At 38.5% G+C, this 19,678-nt stretch overlaps 1 protein-coding gene across 1 annotated transcript; it reads right to left on the bottom strand.

Moving 5' to 3' along the window:
• Nucleotides 1-30: 30 nt before the first annotated feature.
• Nucleotides 31-19,085, bottom strand: BTG3 (BTG anti-proliferation factor 3). Its single transcript, XM_069472435.1, has 5 exons — nucleotides 18,877-19,085; nucleotides 15,377-15,557; nucleotides 11,006-11,143; nucleotides 6,251-6,458; nucleotides 31-715 (listed from the first exon to the last, which is right to left on the bottom strand). The coding sequence occupies exons 2-5, from the start codon at nucleotides 15,547-15,549 to the stop codon at nucleotides 476-478; spliced, it is 759 nt and encodes a 252-aa protein (XP_069328536.1). The 5' UTR covers nucleotides 15,550-15,557; nucleotides 18,877-19,085; the 3' UTR covers nucleotides 31-475.
• Between the last annotated feature and the right edge of the window lie 593 nt (nucleotides 19,086-19,678).

The raw sequence follows: 19,678 nt of genomic DNA, 5'->3' as shown, positions 1-19,678 counted from the left end.
TTTTTATGCACAGAACAGAAACACACGTTGTCATGCCTCAAACTACTTTTTATTTGCAACTACATGATTTCACGCAATTTTTCTAAACAACAATGACATAAAATAGATTTCCTTGTATATAAATAACTTACATATGCTCCATAAAGTAAATGCTCAAAGGTGCTAGAACAGATCGTCCACTCCTACAGTGTTCTCGTATGCAACAGAGTTGATGCACAATATATAAATACTCAAGTCCAATATTAAAAACTCAGGCACTTGACTAACTTTAATAAAGTTTTCCAAACTATATCAATATATCTAAAGTGCATATATATATTTTTAAGAAAGATTATTCTCAATAACGTCTATAAAAATAAGTTTGATGGTTTGGTCCATCTAACTTCACTACTATTAGTATGAACTTTTAACTTTTAATGTGTGGTAAGGTTTTTTCTACCTTTCTCTCAACATGACACCAACAAAATCAAAGAAGCTAGTGAGGTGGTAACATGTGAGGATTAATCCAGTGATTCCGGTCACAATGCATTCCAGGAGGAGGTACCCATGTCACCGGAATTGGACGATATGGTTTATTCTTCCTTCCCTGATTTGGATAACCAAATGGAACAGGAGGAGGGTAGTGATTCTGATGGCCATTTCCTCGATACATTCCTGGCTTTTTTCTGGGCAAAGGGTGCCACACTGGAAGAGGTGGGAATATCAGTTCTGAAATCTATAGGGAAGAAAAAACATTATGTTAATTTAAAGGAAAAATTAGTCACACGTTAAGTAAAGACCAGGTAACCTTCCAGATTAAAGACAGACAGAATCACTCATCCACAACCCTGAGAGTAGGTGTAAGTGACATTCCTACAGTCAAGACTATGTGAAAAACCTCAGTATTTGTAATAGGTAATCAACATTTTCTGAATGCATGAAGAAATGAATAAACTCAAGCAGCATTCTAAAACAACTTCAACCAGAAAAAAATCAAAACACAAAATGAATGGAAGTTTATAAGGACATGTCATGTTTTAGACAGTTTCCACAGCTAGCTAAAAAAGGAGTCACTTGAGAGCTTTTAAACACAAAACTGTTCATGGCCTAGCAATGGCCTATTGAACAATAATAAAATCTTAGGACTAGAGGCCAGGTATTCTGACAACACTTTCCAGCTGATTTTGACATAGCCAATTTAGTGTTTGAGAACAACAATCTTAGATTATCCCGTAAGTCAGGTGGGCACATCAAGTTCACATTATTCAAAATGGTCTTGTTAGCAGTTTTGGACCTCTGCTCAGAATGCTAGAACCTTTGAGTTTCAGATTTCTCTGATCTCTAATTTGCCCTTCTAAATATAGTTTCGTAAAATTTATTTATATTCTGTATAGCACTGCATTCATATGATAGAAAATTCAAAAAGGGGCCAGGCATGGTGGTTAATGCCTGTAATCTGAACACTTTGGAGGCAGGAGGATTGCTTGAGTCTAGGAGTTCGAGGCTTCAGAGAGCTATGATTGGGCCACTGCACTCTAGTCTGGGCAACAGAGTGAGACTCTCTCTCAAAAAAAAAAAAAAAAGAAAGAAAACAAAACAAAATTCAAAAGGTACAAAAGAGTATACAGGGAAAGGTCCCTCTTCTTTATCTGAGTACTCTACCCAATTACTCTTCTCAGGGGCAACTGATACTAAGCAATTTTTTGTGTATACCTTTAGAGATATAATCTATGCATATACTTGTGTGCACATATAGACAAACATTTAAAAAAATACCATTCTGTACCTTGCTTTTTACACTTGATAATAATATTTTTCTGAGGCATTCGTATTAACATATAAACCTTTCTAATTGCTTTACAGCTATATAATATTGCAGTGACTATGTCATCACTAAATTAACTGGTCTTCTGTTGGGGGTATATTTGGGCTGCTTTCAGTCTTTTACTATTAAAAAAACAATGTGGCCAGGAGTAGTGGCTTATGCTAGTAATCCTAGCATTTTGGGAGGCCAAGGTGGGAGACCAGGCTAAGCAACATAGTGAGACTTCATCTCTCAAAAAATAGAAAAATTAGCCAGGCATAGTAGTGCGTGCCTACAGTTCCAGCTACTTGGGGGGGCCGAGCCAGGAGGACTGCTTGAGCCCAGGTTGCAGTGAGCTATGATGATGCCAATGCACTCTAACCTGGGAAACAGAGCGAGACCCTGTTTCCAAAAAAAAAAAAAAAGATGTACAACAAACGATGCTACAATGAATAACAGCATAGTAAATTCTGATACAAGGCTTTGTAGACATCTATTGACATTTTTCTTGATAAATACTTAGAAGTGGAATTGGAGAGTAATAGGGTAGATGCATATTTAACTTTTTAAGTGCCAGTTTTCCAAAGCTGTTGTACCATTTTACACTCCCACCAGTTGTTTATGAATTTAGCTGCTTCACAACCTTGCCAACATTTGGTGTTGTCAGACTTTTTAATTTAGTGGTTCTGGAAGAAGTAGTATTTCATGTAGTTTTAATTTGTATTTCTCTGATGACAAATGAGGTTGAACACCTTTTCATTTGTTTACTGGCCATTCATACAACTTCTTTTGCACAATGTTTATTCACATCTTTTGCCCATTATTTTTAATTGGATCATTTGTCTTTTACTATCAATTTATAGGAATGATTTTAAAAGTATATTCTGGAAACAAATCCCTTATAGATACATGTAATAAGAATATTTCTATCTCAGGATGGTTTGCCCATTCATTTTCTTAATGGTTTCTTTGAGCAGAAATATTTTTAATTTTGAAGTCCAATTGGACTTCAATACTTTTAATTTTTGAAGTCCAATTTATCAATTTTTTTCTTTTTAGTGCTTTTTGTGACTCCTGGAAGAAATCTTTGCCTATCTCAAGGTAATAAAGATTGTATTTCCCTATTTTCTTCAAAAAGTGTCAGAAATTTACCTTTTATGTTTAGGTCTATGGTCCATGTCAAATCAATTTTTTTGTGTATGGTGTCAAGTAACAGGTTCATTTCCCACCCCCCAAAGATCATCTAATTGTTTTGGCACCAGTTCTTGAAGACTTTCCCCACTGAACTGCTTTGGCACTTTTGTTAAACAAAACAAAACAAATAAACAACAACAACAAAAACCCAGCTATTGCAACTTAATGAGAGCTTATCTCTACAAACAATTTTTTAAAAAATTAATAGCTAGGCATGGTGGTATGTGCCTGTAGTCCCAGCTACTGGGGAGGCTGAGGTAGGAGGATAGCTTGAGCCCAGGAGTTTGAGGCTACAGTAAGCTAGAATTGTACCACCGCACTCCTCCAGCCTGGGCAACAGAGTGAGACCTAGTCTTTTAAAAAAAGAGAGAGAGAACATAATCTTTACTTTCTTTCTGCTAGCTATCAGGTTAAAATAAACCCCCACTGCACATATACATATATGGGTCTATTTCTGGATTCTCCACTGATATATTTGTGTATCTTTTTTGTTTTTAAGAGATAGACAGGGTCTTACTCTTTAGCCTAGGCTGGAGTGCAGTGGAACAATCGTAGCTCATTGCAGCCTCAAACTCCTGGACTCATGTGATCCTCCTGGCTCAGCCTCCCCAGTAGCTGAGACTTAAAGGCACACACCACCAAGCCCAACTCATTTTTTTTTTTTTTGGTAGGGACAGGGTATTGCTATTGCCCAGGCTGGTCTCAAACTGGCCTCAACGATCCTCCCCCCTAGGCCTTCCAAACTGTTAGGGTCATAGGTGTAAGCCACCATGCCCAGCCATATTTATGTATCTTTAAACCATTACCACACTATCTCAATGAATATCTAATAGCTTTATATTATTGTGAGTTCTCTAACTTGTTCAAACTCCTGGGCTCTAGCTATCCTCCCACCTCAGCCTTCTAAGGAGCTAGGACCACACATGCATACCACCATGCCCAGCTAATTTTTTTTTATTTTTTGTAGAGAAGGGATCTTACTACGTTGCTCAGGATGGTCTCAAACTCCTGGCCTCAAGTGATCCACCTACTTAGGCCTCCCAAAGTGTTGGGATTATAGACCACTGGGCATCCTCCTTTTTAAAAATTTTGAATCAATTTGTCACTTTCTAGAAAAAGTCTTTCAAGATTAATAGAGTTGGATCTACCAATCAATTTGGGGAAAACTGCCATAATCTTCACTTCTTAACTCGTGGAACACTGTCTCTGAGGGTACCTTTCAGAAGACACTAAAGAACAAAGACCACAAACTAAAAATTTTCTGTCCTTATTTGACAGCCCTTTTTAAAGTTCTTGACAATGCCAGATTGAAGACTAAAAAGTAGATAGAAAGAAAAGATTAAACTTTGCCATTTGCACTAGCTTTCCACACAAGGGCTTGTAAAAGCAATGCTTCTCTATTATGAAATGTTTTGTTAATGAGTATAGTGCCAAGGAGAAATGTTTTTCTTAAAAAGCACATAAGAGACACCTCAATTTGCATGCCTTTCTGTTATCCTAATAGTCTTTCAACATGGGGGAAAATAAAATGCAATTTAACATTAAAAGGAAACCTAAAAATTACAGGTTAATTTACTTGTAAAAAATTAGCAGCAATCAATTTAATTTGAGACTTACATTCTTGTGTGGTTAAGTAACAACAAATAAAATTCTGAGGAAAAATTGCCACACATTTGAATAAATTCCAGGAAATTCATTAAAGGTAATTTGTAGTATATATTAATAATACATCACACAGAGAAAAAAATGTGGCAAATATTTATAGCAAAGATTTTTTTAAATGATTCTAAAATACAAATATTTTCTATTTATATCTATATATCAAAGACCATTTAATATACTTTAAAAAATTCTTGATTAAACAACATTCCTCAACAGAAAAGGTATTTTGAAGTCAAAACAATTTAAAAAGATCTTTGAACTGAGCCTTATTCTATACATGTACTTATTTCTAATTTTTAAAGGCACCTGTTTTTATTAATTTGCCTTAATTAGACAGAATGAAACATTAGGTTTGTGGCAGAAGTGGATAAATGAAAATTTAAACCTATTGAGTAAGAAGCAGTTACTGAACTATATAGGGAATCTCTCTGGAAGGATACAACATCCCCTCACCCCAAACCTGATGATGAATGCCTCTGTGAGAGAGCATAGGATTGGTGGTTGGGGAAAGGAGCACTTCTCACTATTATACTCTCTCATATTGTTTGAAGTATTATAAAGCAGGTACATGTTGCATGTTATATATATATATCCCTAAAATGATAATCTTCAGAACTAATCTTTCCCTCAAGTCTAAGAATAATTTAACTAAAAAGAAAAAAAAAGGAGAAATAAAAAATTGTTACATTGAAATAATACTGATTGATTGATTGAATGCGTCTCACTCTGTTGCCCTGGGTACAGTGCAGTGGTGTCATCATAGCTCACTGCAACCTCAAACACCTAAGCTCAACCGATCCTCCTGCTTCAGCCTCCCAGGTAGCTGGGACTACACGTGCGCACCACCAACCTGGCTAATTTTTTCTATTTTTGGTAGAAACGGGGTCTTGCTCTTGCTCAGACTGATCTCGAACTCCTGACCTCAAGTAATCCTCCCACCTCAGCCTCCCAGAGTGCTAGGATTACAGGTGTGAGCCACCGTGCCCAACCTATATGCTGAATTTAAAAGCTTAGTTTCTGATACTCAAAACACCAATACTCTGCTTCTTACCAAATGTTCTTTGGTGTATATATATATAAATAACAAATAAGTGAATGAATCTGTAAATACATGCCCATTAGACTTTTGACTGTCTTCAACTGTTAAAGAAAAAGGGACATATTGTTGTGGCTTGAGTAAAAAATTAACCAAAACATAATTTAGTGAAGCTTCTCTTTAATCGCGGAAAGGGAGAGAAGAAGAAAGTTAAGCCCAAAGATATGAAATGGAAATGTTAAAGACTACAAAAAATAAATTGCAATTTTTGAATAAAATAAGCAATTTTAAAATATCAGGAATATTTTATCATCATGACTTTTCTATTTTTTGACACGTTTTTTGAAATATATTTATCCTAGTTACTGTGTGCTGAAGCAGATCTTTGATATTAATAAAATGACTCAGGATGCTTATTTACATCTCAGAGAAGCTGCTTTCCCTTAATGTGGGAAGGGCAAGAACTGTAATCCAGAGTCTCAAATCAGAAACCTTGGACAACATGAGCAGGGTTACCTAGAACACCCTGGCAAGCTCTGCTCATGCCCTTCAATACGGATCCATTTCATGGTTACCTGGTACACAGGGCTTGGTGTTGCAGTCACCGAATTGGGTTTCACTTCTACTTCCTTACTTGTTTCTTCATCTGAGGAAGAGGATCCTGAATGATAATCAGAGGTAACCTTATCAAGGGCCCTGGTAACTTTCTTAGAGATCTCATCCTTATTCTCATCCTCATTTTCAAAGCTGGCAACAATGAATGCATTGTTTTTCTCTCCATACCTAAGAATAAAATTAAAAAATTATAATCCTTGAAGTTATATCAAGAAAGCAAAAAATGTCCATAAAAACAATTAAACAGGTCTGGACATGCTATGGGTCCAAGGCAAAGAAGGAACCATCCCAGAACTAACCACACACATGTAGTATTTCAAGCCAGCTTCATGCCAGCAAGCAAGCCACAATTTTTAACTTTTGGTCTATTTAGGTACACATAAAAGTGACCCCATATTTTTCCCCAACTTTCTTTCTTTTCTACTAAGTCCTAAAAAAAAATTGTTGAAAACATCAAAAAGAAATCATTGTTTTCATTACATTTTGTATATACCAATAAAACTGGTTGTACAATAAAATTTTCTAATGTATTTTTAATGTCTTTTCTTATATATGCACATATATATTGAACTCCTGGCCTCAAGCAATCCTCCTATCTCAGCCTCCCAAAGTGCTGGAATTACAGGTATGAGCCTGTAATTTTTAAAATTTTCTAATGTATTTTAAATATAATGTATATCCTAGTAATTCAAGTTACAGACCAACTAGAAATCTTCTATGATATTGACTTTTACCCTGATTAAATAAAAAAGGGGCCTGTATTTCTTATATTCGCATTGACAAAAATGAGAACAAAGGCAATTATGAGGTTAAAGAAAAAAAAATTATTGTTGAAGAATATAAGGAGATTTTGCTTAAATCATATTGCTTTTCTCATAGACACTCCTCAAATAACTGTTTATCCTACACCATAATTTTTTAAAGTAAAGTGAACAAGCCATTTTATTCTTTCAAAACATTTTTGAAGGCTTGAGTTGAAGGCTTGAGTTAAAGAAAATAATTGTCAAAATACATAACCTAGACTGCTGGTTACTAAAAAAATGAACAAACAAAAAAAAAAAAAGGAAAATAAATTCTGTAATGAGGGAAAATAGCATAATGAATGGTAAAAGTAAAACCGAGAGTTTTTATTCAGAGGACAAAGGAGAAACTCACACATCTATTTAAATAGATTGCACAATGTAAACACTATTAAACAATTCTAGGAAGCATTAGGACACAGGATATTAATTGTTAAGCAGTTATACAATATGTAATTAAAGTTAGAAACAAAATGATTCTAAGCTTGAAAAAAAGATAAAAATAAATAATTTCAAGTAGAAATAATGTCAAGCTTTTGATTCAATAGAAAAATAGGGTTAACTGGTGTCAACTCATTTTATTTCAAGATAACTTGTCTCAAATTATTTTTGAATCAGGATAATAAGGTAAAAGGTAACTGCTATAAAGCCTTTGAAAATTTATGTGGAAATCAAATAGCCTCATAGATGAGTTCCATTTCTTCATATAGCTGTCTTGTCTTCCATTCCCATAGGTTGAATGAAGCCACAAATAATACCTTAATATGGTACATAACTCCCTTTTCTATTCTTTTTCAGTTTACCTCATACAAAGAGTTGCTACAGGATGGTAGAAACAGCATTAGACTAGTTTCTCATTCTTGCTCTGGCATTAACTATCTCTGCCACTAAGTAGCTCTATAAGCAGAGGCAAGTCACTTAATTTCCATAGGCCTTAGTTTTCTACCTGCTAGATGAGGAAGCTACAGCTGGCTAGATACTGGTTAATCTTCAGCTGGTGATAGTGCATAGTATAAAATGCCTAACAGTTGGGTGAGTTTCTTATAACATAGAATTTGTGTGCTGTAATTTCAAGTTTACTTAGTATAAGGTTTCAGCAATGGAAATTTACCTCTCTGCCCTCTTCATGGTTTGAAGATTCAACAAATTTCAATGTAATATAAAGGTTAATTCATATGTTAATACCAGTAATATTGACAATGGGCTTAGGCCAATCTTTAGTTTTGTCCATTAATGAAGTCAAAATTCGAGCAAAACAGAAAGGCAGGAAATTTGAGGAAAATCCCTGCCTTTGTACAAACAGAAACCTAAATCAAGGGCTGCCATCTGATGACTGAAGGATTAGCTTTATTAACATCCAATCAGGTTCTTTACCTTTTCCTTTGTAATATTTTGGTATGAGGGCTCTCTCCATGGTTAAAAGAAGCTGCTTGACTATATTATTGTAACATTAGAACACATACTTAATGTCTTAGGAGAATTAGTAATAGCTGGACAACTTTTAAACTCTCCATTTTTCAATGATGTACTGCTAAAACATCAAGGCTAATTTTATTATTTTGAAACAAATCAATATTTAATGCTCTTTATCAGAAAAAAAGGATTGCAGAAATTACAAAAAGAACTTGTAATATGTTGAGAAGATAATGCAGTTGCCAGCTATTCTCAGACCTTCTCATCATAGGAAAGATCTGTTATCTATTCTGTATCCTCTCAAATATTTCACTAAGTGGTAAACCTTTCTAACTATATGGCACTCTGCACTCTTCCAACATTTTTTTCTAACACAGTAACTGAGGACTATGAAGAATGTTCTCTCTGACAGCATTTCAATTTTTTTTTATAACCTCAGTCTCTGGTATACCAATGAGTTATTGTTTTTAAAGATTCTCAGATATTTGTTCAACTGTGTAACTGCTAGATCAGCTTTGTTTTAATTTTCAGAATATTTATCTTTCCAGTTTGGGACCAAAAGAACTTCTCAATATCTCAAGCTATTACTCTATTAACCACTTCTACTCAGTCACCTCTACTCAATTGCTACTATCTTTTTGGGGTTTTATTACCTCTGAATGAATACCCTGCATTCTGAAGGTGATTTCTATTAACTGGGGAAAAAAAATCACATCATACACATTTCTGGCAAAATTTTAACCATATATAAAATTATAAGAAGATTACTAAGTACAGAGATTTTTAAAGATTAGTAAGATGAAAGCACAGTAGTTTTTAATTATCAGCCATCAACAAATAATGAAGTGTCTACTTAAATAGACTGTCCACATAACTAAAGTTTTTATCTTCAGGTGCTGAGACTTATTACATATGTCCAAAATGTTTATGTAATTACCTAACTTCTTAAACATCCCTGGACATAAAAACTATTCCCTGTTGATTTAGGATCGCAATACTAAATATTGACTATGTGATAATATAATTGTGCTGACTCTTTAGCTTTTTCACTGTTGCCTCTATGTCAGACCATATGTCATTTTTGTAGCTTTAAGACTACTATGAACACTCTCCTTCAAATGCTGCTTCTCATTTTTTATGGGTTGAGAAACTACACAACTAACCCAAAGAACTATGTTAAATACAGAGCCATCCAGGGTCTAAGTGAAGGTCAAATAAAAAAGCAAGCAATTCAACAAAGTAATGTTGTGACAGCTATTACTTACAAACTGAGGTCTTCTGTGGAGGGAGGTTCAGTGGCTGAAGTCTCCAAAGCCTGACACTATCTTGAGGTTAGTCCTAAATTAGTCCCAGAATCTAAAAATGTTTGACTTTCTCAGACATAAACTTAAGATGGATTGCTCTTCTTTTTCTACCTGAGAAAGAGGCATTGGAGAATCTTCACCTCCATAAACCTCTACCACCTAGGCCTGGTTTCCCAAACCAATAAACATATTTCAGCCACTGGCAAATCAGGTAGTAATTTCCAGGGATGGTCCTGATAAAATTACGGAAGAACAAAGGTGTATTTTTAGCACTTTATGTCTTTACATCCACCTTCACTGTTGGAGATCAGGTCAAAGTGTGTGACCACCTTTGGAGCATATAGTTAGGGTTGCCTCAAAGAACAGCTCTACTATAATCAATAGAGAGGCTAGGTGATCAGGTGAATTGTACCACAAAACCAAAGAGAAATACCTTAAAAGTATAGCCATAGGAAAATTCTTGCAGGGGTTCTATGTCTCTGTTCATTCTGTTCCTCCTCTGTGGAATGTCCTTCCCACCTTGTCACCTGGTCAACCATGACTCATCCTTCCCATCCCAGTTCATGTATCACCTATTCAGCAGAGCCTTTCCTGACTCCCCAGCAGATTCAATAACTTATTACTTTGTGCCATCTATCATTGCACTTTGTGTACACTTCTATTACAGCACAAATTAGACTATGTTGTAATTTGCTTATCCTTTCTTCTCCCTTAAAAAAATGACTGTACCTATCAGTCACTTAAAAATCAAAAAGGGGGAGGGAGAGTAGAGACAAACAGAAACAGGCCAATCAAAAATTATTATCCAGTATTATGTGGGATTAGCTTCTTCCTTAATTTAAAGAAGAAAAAGATAACAATTGACCTAGAAGAACGAAGGTGTCTAAGTCCTACTTCTTGGCCTACAATAAACTTCATGGCAAAGCTCTCCAAAAACTATGCCCAGTTTCTAAGTTTCTTTGTGGCAAAGCAGGAATGTAACCAGTCCTTCACCATCACCTCCAGAAGAGTACTTCGTAAAATTTATTTATATCCGAGAAAGCTAAACCAAAGAGTACTTCGTAAAATTTATTTGTATCTGAGAAAGCTAAACCACCAACTCCTGGTCATAAAGCTACAGGCAGACCACACAGGACAGAATTTCATAAAATCAGTTCCAGCACAGGCATCAGTTTAGCCACCAGACTCAAGAACTCACCTACAGCACACCTCACATGGGTCCACCCAGAGAGTAAGCTCCTTTGGCAAGCCCAGGTCACTATACAAGATGCAACTGTTCTCACAGGCTTTCAGGACATCAGGATCAACTCTTTGAAACTTATTGACACGAATGCATCTACAACGAAGTGGAGTTACATTAATGAATTTAATATAATCTTAATCATAAATATTGTTATGTCTATTAGTATTTGCCAAGGTGAATAATGGTACACTAATGATAATAATAATAATAATGATAAATACCCTGGTGGAGAACCCACGAGCATATCTATCCCAACAGAGAAGAAAGGTAAAAGTTTTTGTAGGCTAAGTTCCTATACAACAAAATCTGTAACAAAAGACCTCACCTGGCCGGGCGCAGTGGCTCACGCCTGTATTCCTAGCACTCTGGGAGGCCGAGGCGGGTGGATCGCTCAAGGTCAGGAGTTCGAGACCAGCCTGAGCAAGAGCGAGACCCCCGTCTCTACTATAAATAGAAAGAAATTATCTGGCCAACTAAAATATATATAGAAAAAATTAGCTGGGCATGGTGGCGCATGCCTGTAGTCCCAGCTACCTGGGAGGCTGAGGCAGTAAGATCACTTAAGCCCAGGAGTTTGAGGTTGCTGTGAGCTAGGCTGACGCCATGGCACTCATTCTAGCCTGGGCAACAAAGCGAGACTCTGTCTCAAAAAAAAAAAAAACAACAAAACCCTCACCTAAGGTTTCAAATGATACTTGGAAATTCTTATGACAAGTTTTGATCTGTCATTAACTTGCTTTTACATCGCAGATAATAAAGCGTTAAGAGGGTACCCTTTGCCTACAAATATAGAATCAGTCAAAGACACAGAACCATTTATATCAGATACTTCTGATTAAAATACCTAACATGTTATTGGCTTATTTCATTTACCTTTGTTACTCAAGAATTTTTTTTAATAGTTGTCAAAATTAAGTGACAAAAAATTTTAAACCTATAGAACCTCTGCTCAATTTTTTTTTAACCTAAGAAATATTACATCTACCTAATGGAATGTTCAAAGATGGCCACTAGAGTGAATGTAAAAATATGCATTCTGTTAAGTTAAATGTTAAATAAGCATTTTGATTAAGTAGGGAAATGTTAGCTATGATAGAAAGTATTTACTGCCTATAACCAATAATCAGTCAAGAAAACCTGGGTTTTGGTACTAGTCCTAATAATTACTAGGTGAGCTTAGCTAAGTCATTTCACCTCTTCATCAGACATGAAGCTGTAAAATATAGAAACACAAATTAATTGATAAATAGTAACAATACCATAAGATACAATGATCTCCAAAGTAATGTATGATTTGAAGTTTTTTAAAAAAGTTAAATTATTTTATTAGTTGGCTTCAATTTTCATTTAAAAAATGAAAAAGTTCTCATTAGGTAACAGCTAATAACAAATGTTTCTAAATAATATTAACAGTAACTCTTTTTGGAAGTTTACTATGCAATAGACAGTTTCCTAAATACTTTGCATGTATTAACTCTTTTAATTCTCACAGTTATCCTGTGAGTTACATACTGAACTGTGTAAGGAAAAAATGTGGCAGAGTGAGTTTGAGTAACTTGCCCAAAATCACTTAGCTAGTAAGTGACAGACCCAGGGTTAAAATCCAGGCCACCAGACTCCAAGGTGCATGTTATTTAACAATACCCATTTCTGTGTATATGTACCTAACTTAGCATCACCATTAACAATATACCAAAGTCAGAGTGAAAAAATTGTTTTATAGTATATCAAATGCTGTTTGGTCACTTTAAAAACATGGTCCCATGCTACAGACTCTCATGTTGTGTAGGGTCATTCAAAAGACCCTGGGATCAAAAGCAGTTAAGGATAAGGAGATATATCTTAGATGTATGTGTTTTTCTTCTCTACAAAAAGGTGATGTAGGCTCTAAGCTTAAAAATTATATGTAAATATAGATGCTTAAACAGAGACTTTGCTTCAACAAAATTTGCATATCTTACATATTTTAATGCTGTTTCTTCACTCTACATACTGTGACTACTTATCCATTAACTACTCTTCAGAAACAAAATTTTAAAAGTTGAATAAAAATAGTCGATCATTTACTTAATGTTGACAGTTTAGTTCTTTCCAATTTTTTGCAATTACAAAGTGTAAGAAACATCCATATTCATACTTTTTTTTTGGAGACAGAGTCTTGCTCTATCCTCTGGGCTAGAGTGCCATGGTGTTAGCCTAGCTCACAGCAACCTCAAACTCCTAGGTTCAAGCAATCCTTCTGCCTCAGCCTCCCCAGTAGCTTGGACTACAGGCGTCTGCCACCATGCCCAGCTAATTTTTTCTATTTTTTTTTAGTCACTCAGCTAATTTTTTTCCTATTATTTTTAGTAAAGATGGAGTCTTGCTCTTGCTCAAGGTGGTCTTGAGCTCCTCAGCACAAGGTGATCCTCCCACCTCGGCCTCCCAGAGTGCTAGGATTACAGGCATGGGCCACTGTGCTTGGCCCATATTCATACATATTTACCTGCATTTCTGATTATGCTTTCAGAATAGAGTCTTAGAAACCTTACTATTCAAAAGTTATGAATATTTCCACAGATCTTGATAATATTGCCAAATTGCTTTGCTCTACAAGCACCTTATTTGTTGTATATACTGCAAAGAAATAATTTAATTTATAAACATTTTGGAAGAAAATTAACACTCCACCTACTCTATGGCTTGAAGAGTGTCTACTAACTCTAGTTAATCTCATATTCTATTCATTTTTGTAATAGTTACAACCCACTATTAAGTTTAATAGTTTTCTACTTCAAAGACAGCTTCAAAATGACTCAATAATGATACTTCTGATCACATGCCAATTTAATCTTGTTTGACTTTTTTTTCTCAAGTTTTTAGAATTAATAGAAATGAAATTGAACATTGCTTGACCTTTAAGTATTTACTTGACAGTGCTTCCTTTTTCAATATTAATATAGTGGCTTGCACTTCCAAAAGCCTTCATCCAATGTCAATTAAATCAGTGTAAAAAGCCTCAACACCTCTAACGCACAAAAGCTGTTCACTCTATCAGAAATGAAGATATACAGAAAAAAAGAAAATCAAGTAAGAAGACAAAAAATGACCTGAGCCTCCTTTACCTTGCACATTTTTACTTTAATTCATCATATTTTTCAATTTACTAGGAAATCTCTTTGACTATAAACAAAAAGCAAAATACACTAATTTCCTTGTCAATAGAATATAAGCTCATCTGACTTTTAGCAAATGAGAAATAAACAGATCATATGTTCACCTCCTTTCTAGATTTCTTGAATAGTCTTGCACATCCAAAAGCTCAGTGACTGAAACGAGGTCCTTTTTACATCAAAGCACAGAAGTGTTGATTTGTGTAGGAAACTTTGGAGTCAGCAATATGCACAAATAAAAGAGAATTTTTCTGCAGGTGTCACTATAGCCACAACTGTTCCACTTTTATTTTTTGTGGCCACATCCACAAATGGGACAAGGTTTGACAGCTGAGTTTAGCAGGAGAACAATCTCAACCCCGGTTCCTGAGCAGTCACATAAGTATTAGGGAGTGAGCATGCCAGGACATGTTTTATAGGAGCCTGCTCTTCTTTACATTAAACTGTAAATGCACCTTGTAAACCAGAGTACAAAAGACAGCTATAAGTGAGAATTCTCTTCCTTCTTAATGCCAAGGCAATGGTGGCCCTGTGGTGTGCAGAAAGCCCATGAGAACTTGGGGTCTGTTGGACCTGAGTTCAAATCCCAGAGCCAGTATTTACCAGTGAATCATAGGTGAGTTACCTTCATCTACAAAACAGTTACACTGGCTTATATTTATACTATGCACAAAGAATTATACATAGTATAAATGAGATTATTCCTGTCAGTGTCAAGAACATATCAGATGTCTAATAATCTTAGTTCCCTTTCTCCAAAAAACATTTGTCATGTAATCTACTTTTAGATACAAGAAGACTCATTTCCCTCAACTCTTACCATGCCCATTAAATGGATGACTAGGGGTCCTCTAGACTTGTGAAAACCCCAGGTACCTGTGATACACAGAGATAAGCACTCAGTCAGGAGCCAGACTACCACCACAAGAGAATAACTCCTATGACCCTATAGCATTGGCCTCCTGAGTCTAGGCTGTGAGACTCCACCAATAGATACCTGCACTTTAAAAATGAGTAAGGAGAAAATACCTAGACACCCCATAGTTCTGTATTTTGCAGATAAAACTGATAAGCATGGTTTGGATACCCTTCAGTCCTCTGGCCTTGCACCCATTTCAGGAGTTGATCAGCCTCTTCACTTAGTCCAATCCAACTGTCCAATCTAATCCTTTACCTGTAGGCCTGTCCTTTTGATGGTTTTTCCGGATACCAGTGATTTTTATATTTTTCTTGAAGTATTAGAGTCAATTTCTCAGCAAACCTCTCAACTGCCTCTTTTTTCAACTTATCATGTTTTCGAACCAGCCTTGTGAAAAAGAATACAACAGCAGCAATTTCGTTCTTCATCTTTTTCCCTGTAAAGATAAAACAGGATTTCTCAAAAAAGAAAACATAAAAACTACAAGATAAAGCTCTACAAAATATCCTCCCTTCATAGTTTCCTATCCTCCTTCCAATTTTATCATGTATTTCATTGGCTCATCTCTGGAGTAGGGAACAATCACTAATTTATGTTTATGCTATAGAGACCTTATAAAATACTACTTAAGAACCTTATAACTTAGCTTTGTGAAGATGTTTAGTAAAGAGAGCATACCAAATTGCTCCTGTTGGCTAAAATAAAATCACAGACACCACTCAAAGAAAAGCACTATAACGAGTAACACTATGTAATTTATACTAAACCGGTCAATATTTAGCTACCATAAGCTAAAATGAAATGAATTCTGTGAAATTATTTGAACTTTAAAACACACAAAAAATTCCCTTTAAAATCTAGTACTATAGAGCCATTTTGGAAAAGTTTCCCAGTTCCTAAAAGGTTAAATACAGAGTTACCACACGACTCAGCAATTCTACTTCTATACCGAAGAGAAATGAAAACATATGTCCATGCCAAAACCTTGTACACAAATGTCCTTGGCAGTATTCAGAATTGCCAAAAAATTTATAAAATATCCTATATGTTCACCAACTGATGAATGGACAAATAGTGTGGTATATTAACATACACAAATAACCACACATTGTATGATTCCATTGATATGAAATGTCCAGAATAGGCAAAACTATATAGATAGAAAGTAGATCAGAGGCATAGGGCCAAGAGGGATTCAGGGGAAAGGAAGAATAATACTAATAAGTACAAGGTTACTTTATGGGGTGATGAAAATATTCTAAAATTGACTATGGTGATGGTTGTACAACTCCATGAATATACTAAAATCATTGAATTGCACATTTTAAATGGGTAATTGCATGGTATATGAATTACATCTCAAAGCTGTTACACATTAAAAAAAATTCACTGTTGACTTTCTGTAGGTACTCTTTCAGGAACAGGGATATATTTACCTAAAAGTTAAGACACATAAAAAATAGTGGCTCTATCAGAAGAGAGTGAAAATTCAGGGTCATCCACAGAAAATCAAACTGAAAGAAATAATCAGAGATTGAGTTGCATTTTGGACTGCCTCAAAGAAGGACTTTTTGGAATGGTAGATTTGATTTATCATTGATTAATCCATAAAGGCAAAAACCTTGTCATGGGATTGTTTTGACATATATCCTGTCTTTACTCAGTGAGCTCATTCATTTGGCTGCTGTAAATAACTTGGAGTTATTCAGATGCTGCATTTAGTAAGCAACATAACCTTTTTTGGAGCCAATTACATATTAAAGACATACAGCCTCTGCTATGTTTGGTATAAAAACCAACGAACCTAGCAATAGTTTGTGTTCCTACACATTCAAAAAATAAAGCTGATTTTGTTAGCTTTCTTTTTCTTTTCTCAAACTGCTCTTAAGTCTTCCTTCACAATGTGATTTCTTTACTCCATGTGCAAACTCAAACAAGGAACCTCACTGTGAAATAAATTCTGTATAGTTATTTGAGAGGTGTCCTGGCAGCCACAGCCACCCTGATTCTGGATGGGAAGACACCCAAACCTTCCTCCTGGAACCCTAAAATGCCAAACTCACTTTCTACAGCCAGCTACCAGGCACTGGGCACGGGTCCACACACAAGAGTGTGCAAGCACACAAAACCCCAGCCTACCACAACTGCTGTGCAGCATCCTCTTGAAAAATGTGAGCCATTTCCACTTTATAAAGCCACATTTATACTCCACCACGATACGATGGAAAGGAAAACCCAAGGCAATTTAATACATGGTTTGAGAAGAAAGTTGCTGATGGAACTGCACTAGCCTCCACCCCACCAACGAAAGCAAGGAACCACACTAAAGAAATTTACTGAATCCTTAACTAGATCATTCTCCTCATTACATTTGTCCACCATGGGCTATATGTGAGAATTTTGGGTTCTATTTTTGTTTGCTCCGTTTCATATCAAAGAAATAAAAAGAAAGAAAGGAAAGAACCACTTAGTGGTTGCTTTTGGTTGTAATACAAGATGACTCATATGGATTTTATTTTTTTTTCTGTTTCCAAGAATGATGACTGGAATAGCTGAAAAATTAGCCCACCCCCACCAGTATTCCAAGAGTACCAAAAGGTACAAGAGAGAGTTACAAAGTCAGGAGGGAACAATCAGAAGTAAGCAGGGCCAAGAGCTTAGGCGCCTTGAGTAAGGAGCCGCAATTCCTCCACCCACGCTCAGAGCAAAGCTCCCATTTTAAATATCGCACAGTGACGTCATCCTGGGAGGTCGTCACCGCCGCGGCGGCTCCTCAAGTTCTACTTTGTTCCACAGGCTCCTCTGCTCAAGGCTGCGTGGATGAAACCCAAAAGGAAACCAACCCCGGCCTTCCAGGAGTTTAAAACTTTGTACTTCTCCCTTTCTTGTAACGAAAAGCTAATCGCAACCGTTTCTAGAAACAATTTTTTCTCCTGATGGACGTTCCCAAGGTTGAGGGAGCGGGAAGACCGGCCCGAGCGGGTGAGGAGCCCCTGCCCAGCCTCGGCGGCGTTACATGGCGGGCTTCGGACCATGAGGAAGGAAAGAATTTTCCAAAAGGGCCGGGACTTTTGACTTTTTGAAGCCATGGAAACCTGCCGCCGAGCACTCCCGCTGGGGTTCTGGGAGAGCTAGGTGAGGAGGCATCAAACATCTCCACCCACTCTTGAAAGAATGGCCTGCTGGCCGCGTCCAACTTCTGCAATCTGGTTTTCCCCCAAGTTCAGGGGGAAGGGCCCTGAAGTCCATTTCCTTGGCCGGCCTCCCCCGACAACATCCTCGGTAGGGCGCGCCTACCCCGCCTTGCCCCTGGGGCAGCTGTCCCCACAGCTCCAGGTGGCCCTGGGTTCGAGGACCGCGACCCTCCAATAACAAGCAGCGTCCCGGGATCCAGAAAACCCACTGACGCGAAGGGGGCTGGCAGAGGATGGGAGGGCGCAGGGGCCGTCGCCCACCCCGAGGCGGAAGGTAACGCGCTGTGGAAACGTGGCAGGAGCCTCGAGGCGGCGTCTCCTCCCTCCGGAGCCAGCCGAGGGTCCCGAGGAAACCCTCGCCGGCCGCCCCCGCAGCCCCCAGTGCTTCCTCGGCGCCGAGCAGGAGCCCACGCACCCAGTTCGATCCCACACCCCTTCCCTTTCCTCCGCACACTGCCCGCCAGCGAGCCTTCGACGTGGCCACAGGGGCGCCCGGACCACCCTCCCCCACGATGCCCTCAGCCCCGCCATGTCTGCCTCCCGCCGGCCGGGTCTCCTCACCGCTGCTGCCGCCGCCGCTCTGGGGCCGCAGATTCAGCGGTGCCGACCGTGCCCTGGCCGGGAACCGAGGGCGCCGCCTCAGCGGGCCCGCGCTCAGCTACAGAGAGCGCAGCAAGCCTCGTCCGGCGCGTGCGAATCCCGCGTCGTCGGGCGGCCGAGCGCGCGCTGAGAGGACTAGCTGGCGGGAGGGCGGGCGGGCGCGCGCGCACGAGCGGGCGCGATCTCGAAGCGGCGCGCGGGGGGCTCGCGGCCCGGAAGAGGGGAGGGGCGATGACCCGGGAAAAGGTTGGCGCCGCGCGGGACCGGCTCGCGCGCCTCAGGGGGAGGAGCCTAGGGGCGGGGCTTTGCCGCGAGCCCGACCCCCAGCCCCGGGCCGCCTCGCGCGGGCGGAGACGCGTCCACTGCCTTGCCACGCGCTGGGTACGGATCCCCGACCCCGACGGCGAGGCCCACAGCGCCGCGGGCTTTCCTCACCGGGAAAGAGCCGCGCTGAGGGCCGAACAGACCCCCTCCCGGCCGCCCTATCTGCCTCACCACCCTTCGGGGGTCGCGCGGGCCACCTCTCTTTGGCTGCCTCGGCCTTTGCTTCCACCTCTGGTCTCTCCTTTCCGCTCTTTGGCCTGACGCTCTCTGGCCGGGAGGGCAAGTTCTAGACCCTGCCCACCCAGGGCTTCGCAGGGCACAGGGACCAGACGGGAAGGGGAACTTTGCATTTATGGACCGATCCTCATCCTTCTTGCTATGTTTTAGGCAGTTTGTTTAAAACTCCCATTTGGACCCTTCTCTGGCCAGCTGGTGGCTC

This window comes from Eulemur rufifrons, chromosome 7 (genome assembly GCF_041146395.1).
Source record: "Eulemur rufifrons isolate Redbay chromosome 7, OSU_ERuf_1, whole genome shotgun sequence".
NCBI lineage: Eukaryota > Metazoa > Chordata > Mammalia > Primates > Lemuridae > Eulemur > Eulemur rufifrons.
This window is presented reverse-complemented; position numbering and strand designations above follow the sequence as displayed.

Bases quoted from the DNA above. Each gene is read 5' to 3' on its own strand.
- BTG3 (XM_069472435.1), bottom strand. From the start codon at position 15,549: ATGAAGAACGAAATTGCTGCTGTTGTATTCTTTTTCACAAGGCTGGTT. The intron at 6,459-11,005 runs GTGAGTTCTTGA...TTTTATTCTTAG, and splicing joins CCATGTGAGGTGTGCTGTAG to GTATGGAGAGAAAAACAATG. The intron at 716-6,250 runs GTAACCATGAAA...TCTTCCCTATAG, and splicing joins CACCAAGCCCTGTGTACCAG to ATTTCAGAACTGATATTCCC.